General features: G+C 41.7%; 1 protein-coding gene across 3 annotated transcripts in view; it reads right to left on the bottom strand.

Annotated features, from left to right (window-relative positions):
• Positions 1-15,643, bottom strand: part of MED27 (mediator complex subunit 27) — a 217,276-nt gene that overhangs the window by 138,749 nt on the left and 62,884 nt on the right. For all 3 annotated transcript variants that reach the window (XM_011931178.1, XM_011931180.1, XM_011931179.1), the window contains exon 3: positions 12,161-12,291. In XM_011931178.1, the coding sequence (XP_011786568.1) occupies positions 12,161-12,291 (131 nt within the window). The remainder of the gene's footprint in view (positions 1-12,160; positions 12,292-15,643) is intronic.

The raw sequence follows: 15,643 nt of genomic DNA, 5'->3' as shown, positions 1-15,643 counted from the left end.
TCCTGCCTCAAAGAAAAAAAAGTACATGCTGTATAGTTCCTCTAATATGACTTCTAGAAAACGCAAACTAATCTATAGTGACAAAAAGCAGATTGCTGGTTGCCTGGGGTGAGGGTGAAAGGAATGATAAAAGGGCATGAGGAAATTTTCAGGGTAAGAAATATGTTCATTGTCTTGATTATGTTGAGTAAGGTGATAGTTTCAGAGGTATATACATGTGTCACAATTTGTACACTTTAAACAGGTATAATTGATTATATTTTTGTAGCCTCAAATAAAGCTGAAAAAATATAGCTATAAAGGAAAAAAGAATATACATCAGATCACAATAAACTGTATACTTCTGATTTATATAAATGACAATGCAATATGCTTAGTCACAGATACCAATTTAACTAGAAGGATCAAACCACTATTATAATATGAAATAATATATTCAGAAGAAAAAAAGCAAAAAGTCACCAGCCTATCTTTTTCTGTGGATCTGAGCATCATAAGCTAAAACAGGTCAGGAAAACAATTGGTATTGATGATACCAGCTACATTCCCAGAGCTGATGAGGAAGCAACAAAGTTAGGATCCACCTTCTTCTAAGTTCCAAATTTCAGCAGGTTCCCATCTGTGGCCTTGAACAAGTCAGCTCTGCCAACATTCCCCCTACAACGTTTCCCTTGTGGTATAGATGCTCTGACAGCTCTTGGCCCAGAGACCTCCATCTCTGGAGCATTCCTTGCACCCCTTCTGGAGCAGTGATTCTGAGTCTCAGCTGCATGTGGGAATCATCCTGGGAGCTGCTTAAAAATATGGATGACTTGGGCCTCTTCCCCGAAACAATTCCCCATAAGATTCTAATGTGTAGCTAGAGCTGGGAGTCCCTGTTCTAAAGCCCCCTTACCTCCATAGCAAAGTTGTGGCCCCGCATCAGCTGGCTGGTCCCCGCATCAGCTGGCTGGTCCCTTTAATTGGCAGCCCATTATAGTCTACTACTACTACTCAGCTGTCAGATGTCCCTACAGTGAGGCCTGGCCCTGACCACTTCTCCTAAGGGCCAGCAGGCCCTGAGCTCAGAGATTAATTGAGGTTTAGAAACACATTTGGTACCCATCCCCCTCACCACTGCCTCCAAACACAAAGAATGTCCAGTTCTTTCCACACTAACCAAAATTAGAGAGATATTTAATGTCTCAGCAAGCTAGAAATAAGTATAATCTGCACTGAAAACAGGTTTTTCGTGTTATTATTAAGAATTCCTGTGTATCTATTTTAAATGAGTACTCTCAGAGTGACTGGTACGACCAGAATAGAATCCATTCTGCCCTAAAAGACTCAAGCTAGGAGACAAAGCCACGTCCCATGCATGCCTATTCTCATGTTACTGAGGTCACTGTGCCTGTGAGAGCTGGCGCAATCTCCAACACAGGTGAACAGAGAAACTGGCTTACTGCTTCTTAATGACTTATAATCCTAACCAGGGACTTGCTTTCTGGGCCAAAATCTATATGGCAGAGAGAGAGAAAGAAAAAGGCATCAAGAAACCATCAAAATTGGCCAGGCGCGGTGGCTCTCGCCTGTAATCCCAGCACTTCAGGAGGCTGAGGCAAGCGGATCACTTGAGGTCAGGAGTTCAAGAGCAGCCTGACCAACATGGTGAAACCCCGTCTCTACTAAAAATAACAAAAAAATTGTCCTGGCTTGGTGGTGCATGCCTGTAATCCCAGCAACTCCAGAGGCTGATGCAGGAGAATCGTTTGAACCCGAGAGGTGGAGGTTGCAGTGAGCCAAGATCACGCCACTGACTACATCCCAGCCTGGGGGACCGAGTGAGTGAGACTCTGTCTCGAAAAGAAAAAAAAAAGAAAAAGAAAAAAAGAAACCATTAAAATTACTTTCCATTCCAAGAAAGAACAGAAAGATCTGAAACAAAAGAGTTTCACTTACAACCAGCATTAGCTGCGGATGGCATGGTGTGAAATATTAACAATCCCGAAGCTCTTTGTTATGCAAAGAGAGATTTTTAAAAAAAGGATCCAGCTTCTATGTGATGAGCTGTACTACACAACCACCCATTTCTTTTCTTCCTTTGCCCAATAATGGCCAGTGATGTAATAACCACACCAGACAGCTGTCTTCCTGGATAAAATCACCTTGTAAAGGAGAAATGCAATTAGAGGATGCAATGAAATATAATTTTTAAACTGCTTCTGCAGGCTGCCACATTCAACTTAGTGCTTAATGGCCAGGTTCTTTATTACAGTTTTCTATTTTATGCAATTTCTCTTTGAGTCAGTATCTATGGAAGACACTGGGTTTTAAATTTTAGTCTATGTCACAATGGGTCTGAGACAAACATAGGTCAGGTGAACTGAGAGTGAGGTCAGGATCAGAACCAGATAGTAAGGGCTGCAAGGGGCACATGACAGGTGGGCCTGAAGGGTTGGCTAGTGCAAGGCTAGACAGGGGGAGGCAGGGATAGGCGGGATGGGGTGGCAGGGCTCTGTCACCAACTCCTCTGCCTGCTCTTCTGGTCTCCCTCCACAATCACTGGCAGAACATATCCACTCTGAGACTTCTACCCTCCCTATGCTCATGAACAGTATCACGCTCTCATCACGCAGTTTCAACCAATCAGCAACTATTTGTCCACACTCCCCTTCCGCACCCCACCACCCAGCACTTTTGGGAAGGGGGGATTTGAGTATTTTAAAGTGAATCTGGTTCACCAAATCATTTCACCCAAGATTTAAGGGTACCTCAAACTTCATGTGCTTCAAATGAAACCCATTAATTTTCTGTTTAAATGCAGTAGTACTTTCTGCACCTTTAGATTCCCAGTGTGGTCAAACATACACCTGGCCTGTGGAAAGTACATAAATGCTTTCAGAGTGAACACACACACACACACACACACACACAAATTCTCTCTCTCACTCTGTCTCTCTCCTCTCCCCCTCCCCCTCCAGGGCTTCCTCCTAGCTTTCTGCCACAGGCCAGTGCTTCTAAAGAGGAGGAAACCAAGGAACCCCCCCGGGATGCAGCAGGGGAGCGAATCAGTTCTCCTGGCCACCTAAAGTGTTCCATCCCTGACAGGCTACAGATTTCAGTCTGTGGCTTCTTGAACTGAGTACGGTTCTCTCAAGGGGAGAAAAGTAACTTTTACAACATATATGCTAATGAAGCGTAACGACAGAGAGCATTTAAAACAAAATGTCCCTATATTTATTCTCCACAGACAGATTTTTGCATTAATATTTATGAGGGATTCCTCGTTTATTTCTCTCAGAGATTTTTCTCTTGCCCAAAGAGAGGGGATAAAAGATAAGTAACATGAACCAATTATCTTTTAAACAGTTACAAAGGACTGTCTTATTTATCTGCATCCTGCTACTTGATTAATCTTCCTAATATACCACTTTTCACATATCAGCCCCTGCTCACAAGCCCCGGGGGCCTGCTCTCCCTGCAGCAGCGCACTGCAAGGCCTCTGCCTGGCTCTGGGGCCCCACTCGCTGCCAGAACCTCTAGATTCAACCCTATCCATCCTCACTCAGCAGGAAGGGTCGCCACTGCCACTGGGGACAGACCTGCAGCTACAGAGCCCTACCCATAGGCATTTCTGTCTGTCCAAACGGCACTTGGTTCCCGGCCATTCAAATACCCAACGCTTACACTTCCAATCCACTAAGAGCCACGGGCAGTAGGAATACACGTCCAGAACATGCTGTGAAAAGATGTTTTGAGCCTCATCAGCCAGGTGAGCAGCACAGAGAAGAACAAGCCTTCAAGACTCATTCATTCAACCAATAGTGCACAGTGAAGACTAGGCCGTTAAAAGAGACACGGGCAGCGCCAGTCTTCAAGGAGTTAAAGTCTCACAACACAGGGCAGAAAGTGGCAACTGCCCTGGAAGAGACAAAACTGAAGCCTTATAGGAGTAAGAAGCTGAAGGTTTCTTTCTGCCCAATCACTGAATCACATTTTCCCTTCCCTCATCAAAGACAGACTCAGAGAGACACTTTCCTCTTCTACCTGCCAATAACAGGAATACATACAATAAACACATAAAAAAGGACATTTCAGCAACTATTACTGGGTGTGACTTCTCTGACGCCTCAGATGAGAAACTCTAAAGAGCGATGAGGACAAGGCAACACTGGAGATGGGACACATAAGGAAGATGATCCCATACCCTTGGCCTCAAAATGCCTTCTCAGTCTACTTCAAGACAAACGGAACAAAAAGGCAGAAGGAGAAAGAAACAGTGCTTGGGCAGTGAAACGTTTACAATCCAACCAGGCAAGGCCTTTCTCTGTTCCTGTGTGAGTCTGAGAGTGTAACTGGCTTCAAGGACTCTGAATGCCAGGTATCTGACCACCAAGGGTTTCTTTCTGTCACTGTATCAAGGTGGTCTGGTAAAGTCTATAGTGCTCCTGACCCTTCATGAGCCACAGTGATAAAACCTTGGCAGGTATGCTAGTTCCAACCCATCTTTTAACTTTTGCACAAAAACTGACCAAAATTGGGATCTTAAATCTTGAAATTCGTTGTATCCCTCTCTTTTGGCAACTGAATAATTTTCCATCTAAGATCCTAACACGGGTAACCCTTGCTGTCTAAAACATTCCTATTCACACTCGGGACATGGAATCGATATGGATAAATGCCTGGGATAAGAGTGGCAACCCTCACCATTCCTGGAGACAGCTCCAGTCTTGTAGGAAAAAGGCAAAAGCAGCTGTCTGAGTCAGACAGCTTAAACATGACTGATATTAATAAATGAGCTTAGGTAGTGTTGGTTATTGGAAACTGATCTCCTCCTTATTAATATGGTCCCGCAATGGAGAGAAAAGATTTCTCCATGTTCTAGAATGCAAACAATGTTTTAATCTTTAATTATATTCTCAATTTCAACTCTTCTAGAGAGTTATAGCCACCTAGGCCTAGGATTATTTCTTTATTACATAGCCTCTCTGTGGTATTTAATGAATATTGTTACTTAATACTTGCCAGTGGGGGAAAGAATGACTTAGCAAATTTCTACCCAAGTTTTGATGACTTTTTCCAAAACTCAGGAAACTTACAGCTGCAAAGTTCTGTTTCCTTTGTGGGACATTAAGCCAGGCGACACCTCTGCCCACCAGCCCAAGCTCAGGGTGAGCCAGTCTGGGTAATAACCTGTTCCCTTTGTACAGCGTCCCTGGAAAAGGAGACTGAGGAAATGCTCTGCATTTCCAAGGCTTGTGGCAATGGACCAGTTTGCATCACATTCATGGTTTACTCACTGTTACTTTGCTCAGAGGCAAACTAAATTCAACTCCAATAAAAAAGATGCCAGATATTCTTGTTCAAGGTTCCTGTCCCATCAAAGTTGAAGAATTTAATATAAATTAATCAGCATATAATCAAATTCTGCCCTCAACAAAATACCAAGAGTCCAGGAACAAAACAAAGCCCAGGTAATCAAGAAGAAAATCAAGTCCCTGCAAGGACACATGTTCACAGTCACTATGCAAATGGCATCTAGAGCCAGGTTTTTGTAATCGAACTGCAGAAACCTGGAGTTTCATACCTGTATGGCAAAGGGGGGAAAAAAAGAGGAAAAAAAAAAACCCTTAAAAAAGGTCTCAAAATGAGTAACAGAAGAGATAATGATGCAATGGTTAGAAAGCTATGAGAAGAAACTTGTTTCATGAGCTTCATCCTGGCAAGTGTTTGCCTTGCTCGGTTTAAACAGCAATGACAACAATCACCCCCCCTTCATGCATCACTATTGCCAAAGACAGATTCAAGTTGCTGCTTTGCTCTCTGTGATTCCCACTGGTTTTACATCAAGCAAAAGACAACATGAGCCTCTGCCTTTCAGGAACAGAAACAGCATCTACCACACATCTTGGAAAGGATCCAATCATCTGGATAAGCACCATGTGTAATTTCAAGTCAATGATCTTCTTGGGAATTAACGTGCAAGGCGGTGGCAGAAAATGAGCCTCTTTCAGTTAAATTCCCAGAGCCAAATCAGTGGCCGTACCAAAGGCAATCTGTTGTTCAAACACTGGAAGCCCTAGGTGTGAGTGCTGTGTCATTATCCCTGTTACCTCCTGAATGGGTGGCACTTCCTTCCAGCAACACTTGTCACTGCATGCTGTTTTTGTGGTGGTGTTGTTATTCAAACCTGAGAGGCAAGTCATCCAAGAATCGAAACGGAAAGTGAGGACTCTGCTCTCTTGAAGGTATTACAAGATACTGAAACAGATGCAAACGCTGAGGAAATAGCACCAGTAAGATCCAACGAACATCAAAAAATACTATTCAGCAATAAAATGGAACCAGCCACTGATACATGCAACATAAAGGAATCTCAAAAACATCATGTTTTTGAGTAGAAGAAATCAGAAGGAAAATATTATGTTCTGCATGACTCCACTAACACGGAAGTTCTAGAAGAGGCAAAGCTAAGGTATAAGTATGGAGATCAGAACAGTAGTTGCCTGGGGTGGGAGAGAAACTGGAGACAAGTATAATCCACTCTTTAGAGGAGTTCTGCTATAAAGAGAGACATGAGGTGGGAGCTGGGAGGCAGAATGGTGTCACGGGCGTGTGTTGTTACAGGGAACAGTTTTCAGGGTAAGCATGTTTTATCTATGAATGAGAATAATCAGGAGAAAAGGGAAAAAATGATGGTGTAGGACAGAAAAAGGAGACCAATGGAGACACGGCCAGGAGTAGGTGAGAGGGATCCATCAACAAGTAGAAGGGCTGTTCTTAGCTTGGAGCATGAATAGCTCACCCCCAGGGACCACAGAGAATGAAGCCCAGGAAACAAGCGCGCCCTTAATCAAGCAGACAGAATCTTCTCATGGAAGATAATATAATGCAAGAGAAACTGCCTGTCCCCACAACTTCCAGGGCAGGGAAGTAATAGTTTTCAAAGTAAGCTTTCTGAAAAGCTATTTGTTTTCCCTCAAACCTAAATAAGATCTAGGTTTGCTGGATAAGAACACAGTCACCTCTGCCGTCACTGAAAACCGGCATTTCATCAGGTCAAGTTGTTGAAACTCAGAGAAGTCCTAGGCCATTCAGTCTGGCCATACTGATTAAAAGCAATATTCCATGTTAACACAAAAGCACACAACACTGGATTAGAAAATCGAGGCTGCTAAGACAGAACACAGGTAAACATAGCTACATCTCTCAAATAATAAATACACAGATAGCACAATATATAACTTATAGATCAATTAAATAAGACAGCCACTCTCCAGGCTGATCTCAATCCTGTGAGGCTCAAAAGCCCAACAATGTTTACACAGCAACAGTGGACACAGCCTCTTTATGGAAACGATAGTGCCCCTTGTGCAAAAAACTTAATTTGAGCACTTGGAAATCCTAGTAGTGAGGTCACTTCATTAGTGCCCTCTGAACGCTAACACGTGATAAAATACATGTCATCGTGAACAAGATCCTGATCTTCTATCAAGCTTCTCTGGAAGGGGAGAAAGATATGAATCACTAATCCCATGAATCACTCATTGTATGGAAGCTCAGGGAGGAATCTGAGTCTTCAGAGACTACTACTGTTGGAGCCCTGGATTTTAAAAACAAACACATCGTACGTATCTCCTTCATTCTTGCCATGCCTGTGCTCTCGGCACAGCTGGGCAGAACTAGTAGTTTTGCTGTAGCAGCCTTAGTGCCATCCAACTGCTAACACGAGCCACGCAGAAACCTCTCCGTCACTGCACTAACACGCACGCGGTTGCAGAGAAAGGTGTGTGAGGAACCCAGATGTGAGCCTTTCACTGCTTTCCTCCATTGTTTTTTAAAAAAGCCTTTCCTTAGAATCCTGTAAGCCTATGCAAGAAAGCATCTAGCACTCTCAATGAAATAAACCCTCCATCCTTCACAGCCAGTAGCAGAGAAATGTGGTGAAGGGCGGCTGGGCTTCCCCAAGTGGACCTCCCTCCCCACTCTGCCCGTGGTCTTCTCAGGCACTGGAAGAAGGTCATGTCAGTCAACTTGGTCCATGTTGCTATGATGCTCTGCTCCTTGTTTGCTCCTGTCTCTACTCAGAGCTTCCCAAAAGCCAAGATTATATCTTATTCATCTCCGAATCCCCAGCCCAGTGTATAGAACCAAGCATTTGTAGGCCCTGAGTAAATATTTACTGAATAAATAAGTGAATGGGGTTTACAGGCTCAGCCATTGTTCCTGTGTGCAATGTGATGGTTTTAAAATATGTCCACAAATTCTTTGACACGTCTTTCTTCAAAAGGGAGAGCCTTATCCCCTCCCCTTGAATGTCAGTCAAACTTCGTGACTCACTGCAAATGAACAGAATGGGGTAGAACTGACGCTATGTGTCTTCTGAGATTAGGTCATAAAAAGGATGGCTGCTGCCTGGCTCTCATTCTCCTATATTGCTGGCTCTGGAGGAGCCAGAAGCCATGTCATGAGGATATTCAAGCAGCCTGTGGAGAGGCCTAGGTGGAGAGGAACCAAGATTTCCTGCCAATGGCCAGTACCAACCTGCCTGCCATGTGAGTGAGCCACCTTGCAAGTGGAGCTCCTAACCTCAGCCAAACCTCAGGTGACTGCGGCCTTACAACAGGCTCTGAGTCAGAACCACCCAAACGAGCCACTCCTAGATTCCTAATCCACAGAAACTGTAAGAGATAATGCTCATGGCTGTTAAAGCACTGTTTTAGAGCAATCTGTTATGAAGCAATAGACAATTAATTAACATAGCAATCTTGGAGGATTTCAGTGTTTTATAAGGGGGTTGAAAGGATTTTCTTAATGACAAAAAGTTAGTTTATAGTTACGTTGTGCTTATAATAAAAATTTTGTAAAAAGGAGTCTTCTATAGAATACAACCATGAGATGAGTATTGATATGCAAATTTGAATATTCCATAGATCAAATTATGCTCCCTTAAATTTCACAACTATAGTCAATAAAATGTTGAGATATGAAATAGAAAAATACTATAATATACTCCTTTTTTGAGATTTTTTGCTTTTAAAACCTATTTATTGCTTTAAAAAACTATAGCTTTTAAAAACTATATATGATTTATTCATAGAAAAAGTCTAGAACAATATCCATCCTAGTCTTAATAACTTTTTTCAAAATCTACATTATGTATATACTATTATTGTTCTATTTCCTAGCTTAAAAAAGAAAAACAAAACTTTTTAGGGCGGCAGCCATGTTGTATTTCCAGCCAACATCGAGCATAATGAGTGGCACATAGTAGGTGCCCAGTGGAATTGCAATAAGGCAGGGTGCAGTGGCTCACATCTATAATCCCAGCACTTTCGAAGGCCAAGGTGAAAGGATCATTTAAGCTCAGGAGTTTGAGGCTGCGATGAGCTGTGATCACGCCACTGCACTCCAGCCTGGGCGACACAAGGAGAACCTGCCTCTAAAAAGAAACAAAAAGGGGAGTGGGGGAGGCAACTGATATCTTTTAGATATAGATTCTGCCTACTGGACAGTAGTTCTATAATGGGATTCCAGGATAATGTAAGCCCAAAAAGCTCAATGATGTGAAAAGGTAGCAGTCAATTTTCACAGGAAATAGGCTACTAAGTATAGGAAATCATTTCTATGTTGTATTCTTAGGACATAGTAACCACTTTTCTCTTTGAAACTATTTTGAGTGATTTATTATAAATTTATAATGGCAATTGTGAACACCTCTTGCTCTTTTTTTTCTGGCATGAGAACAGAGTCTGTTGATTGCCCTGATGCTTAAAATAGTTTCCAAGTGTCCTCATAATAGCATGTCACCTGTAAACAGGTTTCAAGCCAATGCAAATTAACAAATGGTGAACAGATGGACTAAGAACTGACTTTTGTCAAGAGAGAGTAAGCAACAAACACTTTTTGGCTTCAGTCTTATGGGACCATTAGAAAGTCTTTTACTTCTCGCCAAACATCTTGCCTCAGTAGACAATCCACGCAGGGAAAATGACAAGTTACAAGGCCCGTTAGACTTTAGAGAGCTGAAAGTTGAGATTTGCAGAATCACCACATCAACACATGAGAAACAACAGATAGAATAACAGCCCTTAAGAAGCGTTCTGCCAAATAGTAAAAACTCTGGCTTGCATCACTAAAAGCAGCTGTCCCTGTAGTGAGCTTCTTTTTGAAAAAGATGGCCCCTGTGCGTGCAAGCAGCAGACACAAGCTACTTGTCGAGGCTGGCTGGTTACGTTCCTCCTATCCTGGAAGCAAGTGTGAACTGTGAAGAATGCCTGAAAATCACGGAAGTGGTGGCAGCTGGAGAAAGGATCCCCAGAGCAGTCACCCCTCGGGATCCCGCCGGCTCTTCACTGGCCTTTCTCCTCCTCATTCGTCAAGCCTCTGCCTCACGTTGGCTCCTCGGGGAAGCCTTCTTTGATCACCCTGTTTAAGCAGTATCCCCCACTCCCATACCTTCCCCCACTCTGTAGTCCCTTCCTAGCACTAAGCATAACTACAAATTACGGCATTCATTTATTAATTTGTTGAGGGGTGCTTTTTTGGTCTCCTCCCGCCCCTGAAATGAAAAGCTTAACAAAGATGGGACAAGGTCTGTCCTGCCCATGTTTATATCCCTAGGGCCTAGAAACATGCCTGACACATAGGAGGTACAATAAATATTTGCTAACCAAACAAAATGAGACCTTGAGCAAAGGTAAACAATCAAGTCGTATATGCAAACACTCCCTTGGACTGGAAAAGAATGCTGTTTGTAACTGAGGATGTAAACAGAGGAAGGTCCACGAAGGGAGCAGGACAGGCGGGGGAATGCCTCTCAGGCGTCTGGCCCTCCCAGAGGAGTGTGCACACTGACAAAACAGGGACTGATGTGCCCACATTTCTCATTCCACATCATCGAGTGAGCCTTTGCACTCACCTACCAGGGCTTCTAATACAAAAGAACCCAACAGGTTGAATGAACCAAGTGGATGAATCAAGTGTGGATTCAAAGGAAGGCTACACTGCAACAGAAAAGGACAACTGGATGAATCTAACACATATGATGTTAAGTGAAAAAAAGCTCAAGTGTGGATTCAAAGGAAGGCTACACTGCAACAGAAAAGGACAACTGGATGAATCTAACACATATGATGTTAAGTGAAAAAAAGCTCATACAAAAAAATGACACTGCATAATTCCACTTATATGAAGTTCAAGGACAGGCAATACTAACTGTTTAAAGAAGTCAGAATGGTGTTAAACTTGGGAAGGAGGGCAGCACAGGTATAGACAGAGAACAATGAGGAGGAACCCTTATGGGATTCTGGAAGTGGTGGCTACATGGATGTACAAAGTGTGAAAAAATCATTAAACTGTATGCTCTGTGAAGCTTACTGTATCCGTTATCCTTCCTAATGGGAAAAAGAAGAGCCCATATATTACTATTTTTAAACATGAACAAATGAACCTAGTATTTATTCTAATCTCAGCTCTAGCAGGTTCTCTAGGTGGACTGCAGCTTAACCGAAGGTGCTCCTCAGCTGTCTCATTTATAAAATAAGGATAACTGTACTCATATTCTACCACCTTTGGGAATGTGATAAGGAAACAAATAATAAGCCGTGAGGTCTCTTAAAATCCTAGGTGGAAAAGTCACATACAAAATACGTAAAATAAACTGCATTGTAGCTGTTTCACAAAGATCTATGCAAATTATGTTACCATCATGCTTGGTTTCTAATCCTAATAGATGCCCTTTTAAAAGAAAGAAAGAATTCAGGGCCAGGTGTGGTAGCTTATACCTGTAATCCCAGCACTTTGGGAGGCCAAGGCAGGTGGATCACCTGAGGTCAGGAGTTCGAAACCAGCCTAGCCAACATAGTGAAACCCCATCTCTACTAAAAATACAAAAATTAGCTGGGCATGGTGGTGTGCGCTTGTAATCCCAGCTACTTGGGAAGCTGAGACACGAGAACTGCTTGAACCTGATGGGGCAGGAGAGGGAAGAGGTTGCAGTGAGCCGAGATCATGCCACTGCACTCCAGCCTGGGTGAAAAAGCGAAACTCCGTTTCAAAAAAAGGAAGGGAGAGAGGGAGGGAAGTTTGAAGAATACAATAACTTTCCACTACCCCGAAACAAGTATAAAGTAAAAAAGTTCACCCAGTACTAAAGTAATTTTTCAAACCCATCACTCACTGAGGTGGCAGGACAAGAGTTGTGGGCTGAGCCTTTGGTCTACGTTTGGCAGATACTCCCATCTGATTAGCAGAGCGCTTCAATGACTGCTGATTCAAAAGGCCAGATGCTAGTCCTGCATGGTACTGCAACTGCAGAGAAAAACAAAACAAAAGGGAAAGAAAAATAGCATTTGGTAAAAGCAGGACAAATGGTATTAAACTAGCAATGCTTGATAATCTTATCCCTTAGAACATTTTAAGTAACTTCAAATACAACTGCTCACATTCTGCTTCAAGGAATTTATCGATAAAAAGATACTCAGACAAACAGGAAACGAAACAAGAACAAGACTGTTCATCACAGCATTACCTCATGATGAAAAACTGTAAGCAGTCAAAATGACCAACAAATGACTGTGAAATTGATTAAAATAGAGAAAGAACTTCACAATATCATTTTGTTGAATTAAAAGAAAAAAAGGTTCCATTGTAAACAGAGAGGCACTTAAACAAATGTTCTCTAAAACGCTAACTGTATTTTTCAGTAGCAGAATTCGAGTGATTTTTCCTTTATTTTTCACTACTATTCATATGCTTTATGTAAATGGTTTTAAAGCCTATGTAATTTTTTAATAAGAAAATCCAGAGGTTTTCCTTAGAGACAAAGTTAGTTCTGGGAAGTCTTGCTACTGTCATATCTTGCTTATAATAAAAACCATAGAATTTGTAGTCTACTGCAGCACACCATGACCACGACATGGCTTATCATACATAGATTCAAACATACTATGAGCCTGCATTCAGAACCACTGCGCTATCTTTTAAATGGTTAAATTACAAATATCAATCATAAGAACAAGCTCATGAATATATCTTACAACAATGTATACAAATGGATATAAGCTCATTAGAGAGAACAGAGTAGAGAAGCCAATTTCAAGTCCATGGACGTGCAACTGGAACAACGTCATGGAGGTAAAGCAGCAGCATGCTTTAAATGTGTCTGGTGCCAGCATCCTTTGCTTGATCCCTGGACAAACTGCTGAGCTTCACGGTGACTTAGGATAGATAACTTTACTTCTCTATGCTTCAATTTATTACTGGGAAAGATAAATGACACTGCCCAGTTCTAAACCAAACAAGACTTTGAATTACAATTTATGTAAAATATAATACACACATTTTAAGTGAACAGTTTAATGAGTTTTGACAAATGTATATACCTGTATAACTACCACCCCAGTCAAGATAAAGAAACTTTCCATCACTACAGAAAGCTCATTTGTGCCCTAATGCAGTCAATCCCCTTACACCTACCATCAGGAAATTCTGATTTAAAATATAACTCATCATTCTCACTCCTTGCTAAATGAAGCTTATAACCAATTTGACGTATGACAATAACTTTTAGCTTCCCTTTTTAATCCCATACTTTTGTATTTTAGATCATAAGAGTTGTCATCAATATCGCTATAATAAAATTATCCTTGAAAGGTATCCCAATTTTGAGCAGATGTAAATAAAAGATTCACATGTGAAAATGCCAAGCTAAGAACTTGGATAGAGACCATTTATAACATCCAATGTGTTTCTTCCTCTCTTCTCAAATTAAGCAAGGTCTTTCAAACATTTATTTAGAATTATCTAAACATACAAATAGTAATTCATTCTAAAGCTCTGAATCAATTTTTTCTCAAAACGCTCTTCCAAGGCACAGATTTTCTTTGCCGAGTCAGCTGCATTACAGCTCACAGTAATGAAACTGGCGACCACCATATAAAAGGGGTTGGTCCTTGGATGCAAAGGGCAATAACGTTCTGAAAAATAAATGGCCTCACCTAAAGCCACAGGGCCGCCTGCAAATAGACAGCAAAGAAAACAAAACCAACTGAAATGATCTGCTGCTGGAAAGTGGCTATAAAAACGAGGATATCCAGTGATCCAGTACGACTGTGTTTGGAGCATCCATACTGCTTTTTAACAGGCTCTTGAGTTACTTGGTCGATTTGCTGTGGGAGCCTTACGGATGCCCAACACAAGACAGACATACATCACATTCATAATAAAGATGGAGCTCTTTTCAGGGTGGAAAAGGGGCGGGGGGGGTCATAATTTGGCTCTAACAACTCATCTTAGGCCAATGAATTTTGCTCAAATTTTTGTTTTTTTCCTACAGATTTCTTAAATGGGAAATCAATGGAGGCAAGGGACAGTACAAGTTTGAAAGACAATGTTTCAAAATGTCAGCTACTTGGGTTTCGATCTTCCCTGCCAGAATTTGCAATGAGTGCAATATTCATGGGGCTTTACGGAATTACAGGGAAAGACAGTTTGGCAGGGGCCTCCTCCTGACTCAAGGAATCGTCTCTCCTTTTGGCTCTCCTCCTTTGTATTTATTAGGGTCCATGCAAGCTCAGCCATTCCAGCCCTGCTGACTCTTTTGAGTGGAAGAGTCCTGCTAACTACGCAGAGTCACAGGGTGATTTTGCCCACCTGGCATCATTTTGATCATTTGCTCAAACAAACAAACAAAAAAACCCAAAACAGCAGAAATGTATGCTAACTACTGTCTGTCTTTTAAAGGGTTCCTTTGAAACCTCAACCATCTTGGATGCTCTCAATGTACAGTGCACCTCTGATAGCACACATAGGTGGACGGACTCTTCTTCCCCCAAAACAAAATCTGCCCTTGAGAGCTGACTCATAATGATTAAGCAGCACCTGTTAATCATATATATGTATCCCAGTTTCCAGGAACACGGCTCTGACTGTCAAGATCTATAGGGGCCCATTAAATATTTACTGAACCACCTTTATAATGGGAGAAAAGGTCAAAGTTAATAAAAGTGACAGGCAGCTCCTGTCCAACTGGATTATACATTATTTAAGCACCAATACTGCATTCCATGGAACACAGTTTAGATCTGAAGAGGCTCTTGGAAAATGTTCATTCACGAATGGTTCTAAAACAGAAGAAGGGAGTTCAGAGTGAATCTACAAATTAACATTAGAAACATATAACTCCCCAAAATACTGCCATAAGTTCTCAATTACAGGTTCTGTAATATTTTCTATAAAAATATATTTCAAGAAACATACTTATCTCCAAATGCCTGTAGCATGGAAACAACTCTATTTCAAAAAGCAACTTATTAAAAGTTCTAATGTGATTTTTCTATCGAAGATCGTTTCTCCACTAACCAGCAGGAATAAAAATGAAAGAAGAAGAGAAATGATCTATTCTTTTAACTTCCATATCTTACAAGTGCGGGGAATGGGAGTGTTGATGTGGTTGGTGAGTTGGAGGGGAAGGTTCGTGACTTACTGTTAAGTTACCGCTCCACAAGAACAGCCATTTCCGTGTTGCAGTGTTCTCTGAATTTTTTAGAGTATTTCTCTCAGTTACAATTTTGCTAGCTATTAATTTCCACTTTCTATTTTCTATGAATGACCTAGGATTTTTCTATCAGTTCCCAACCTGAAGCCCTTTCTAACCAATTAT

This window comes from Colobus angolensis, unplaced genomic scaffold, assembly GCF_000951035.1.
Source record: "Colobus angolensis palliatus isolate OR3802 unplaced genomic scaffold, Cang.pa_1.0 Scaffold9, whole genome shotgun sequence".
Classification (NCBI taxonomy): Eukaryota; Metazoa; Chordata; class Mammalia; order Primates; family Cercopithecidae; genus Colobus; species Colobus angolensis.
Note: the sequence above shows the minus strand (reverse complement) of the source record. Positions and strands in the feature narration are given on the sequence as shown.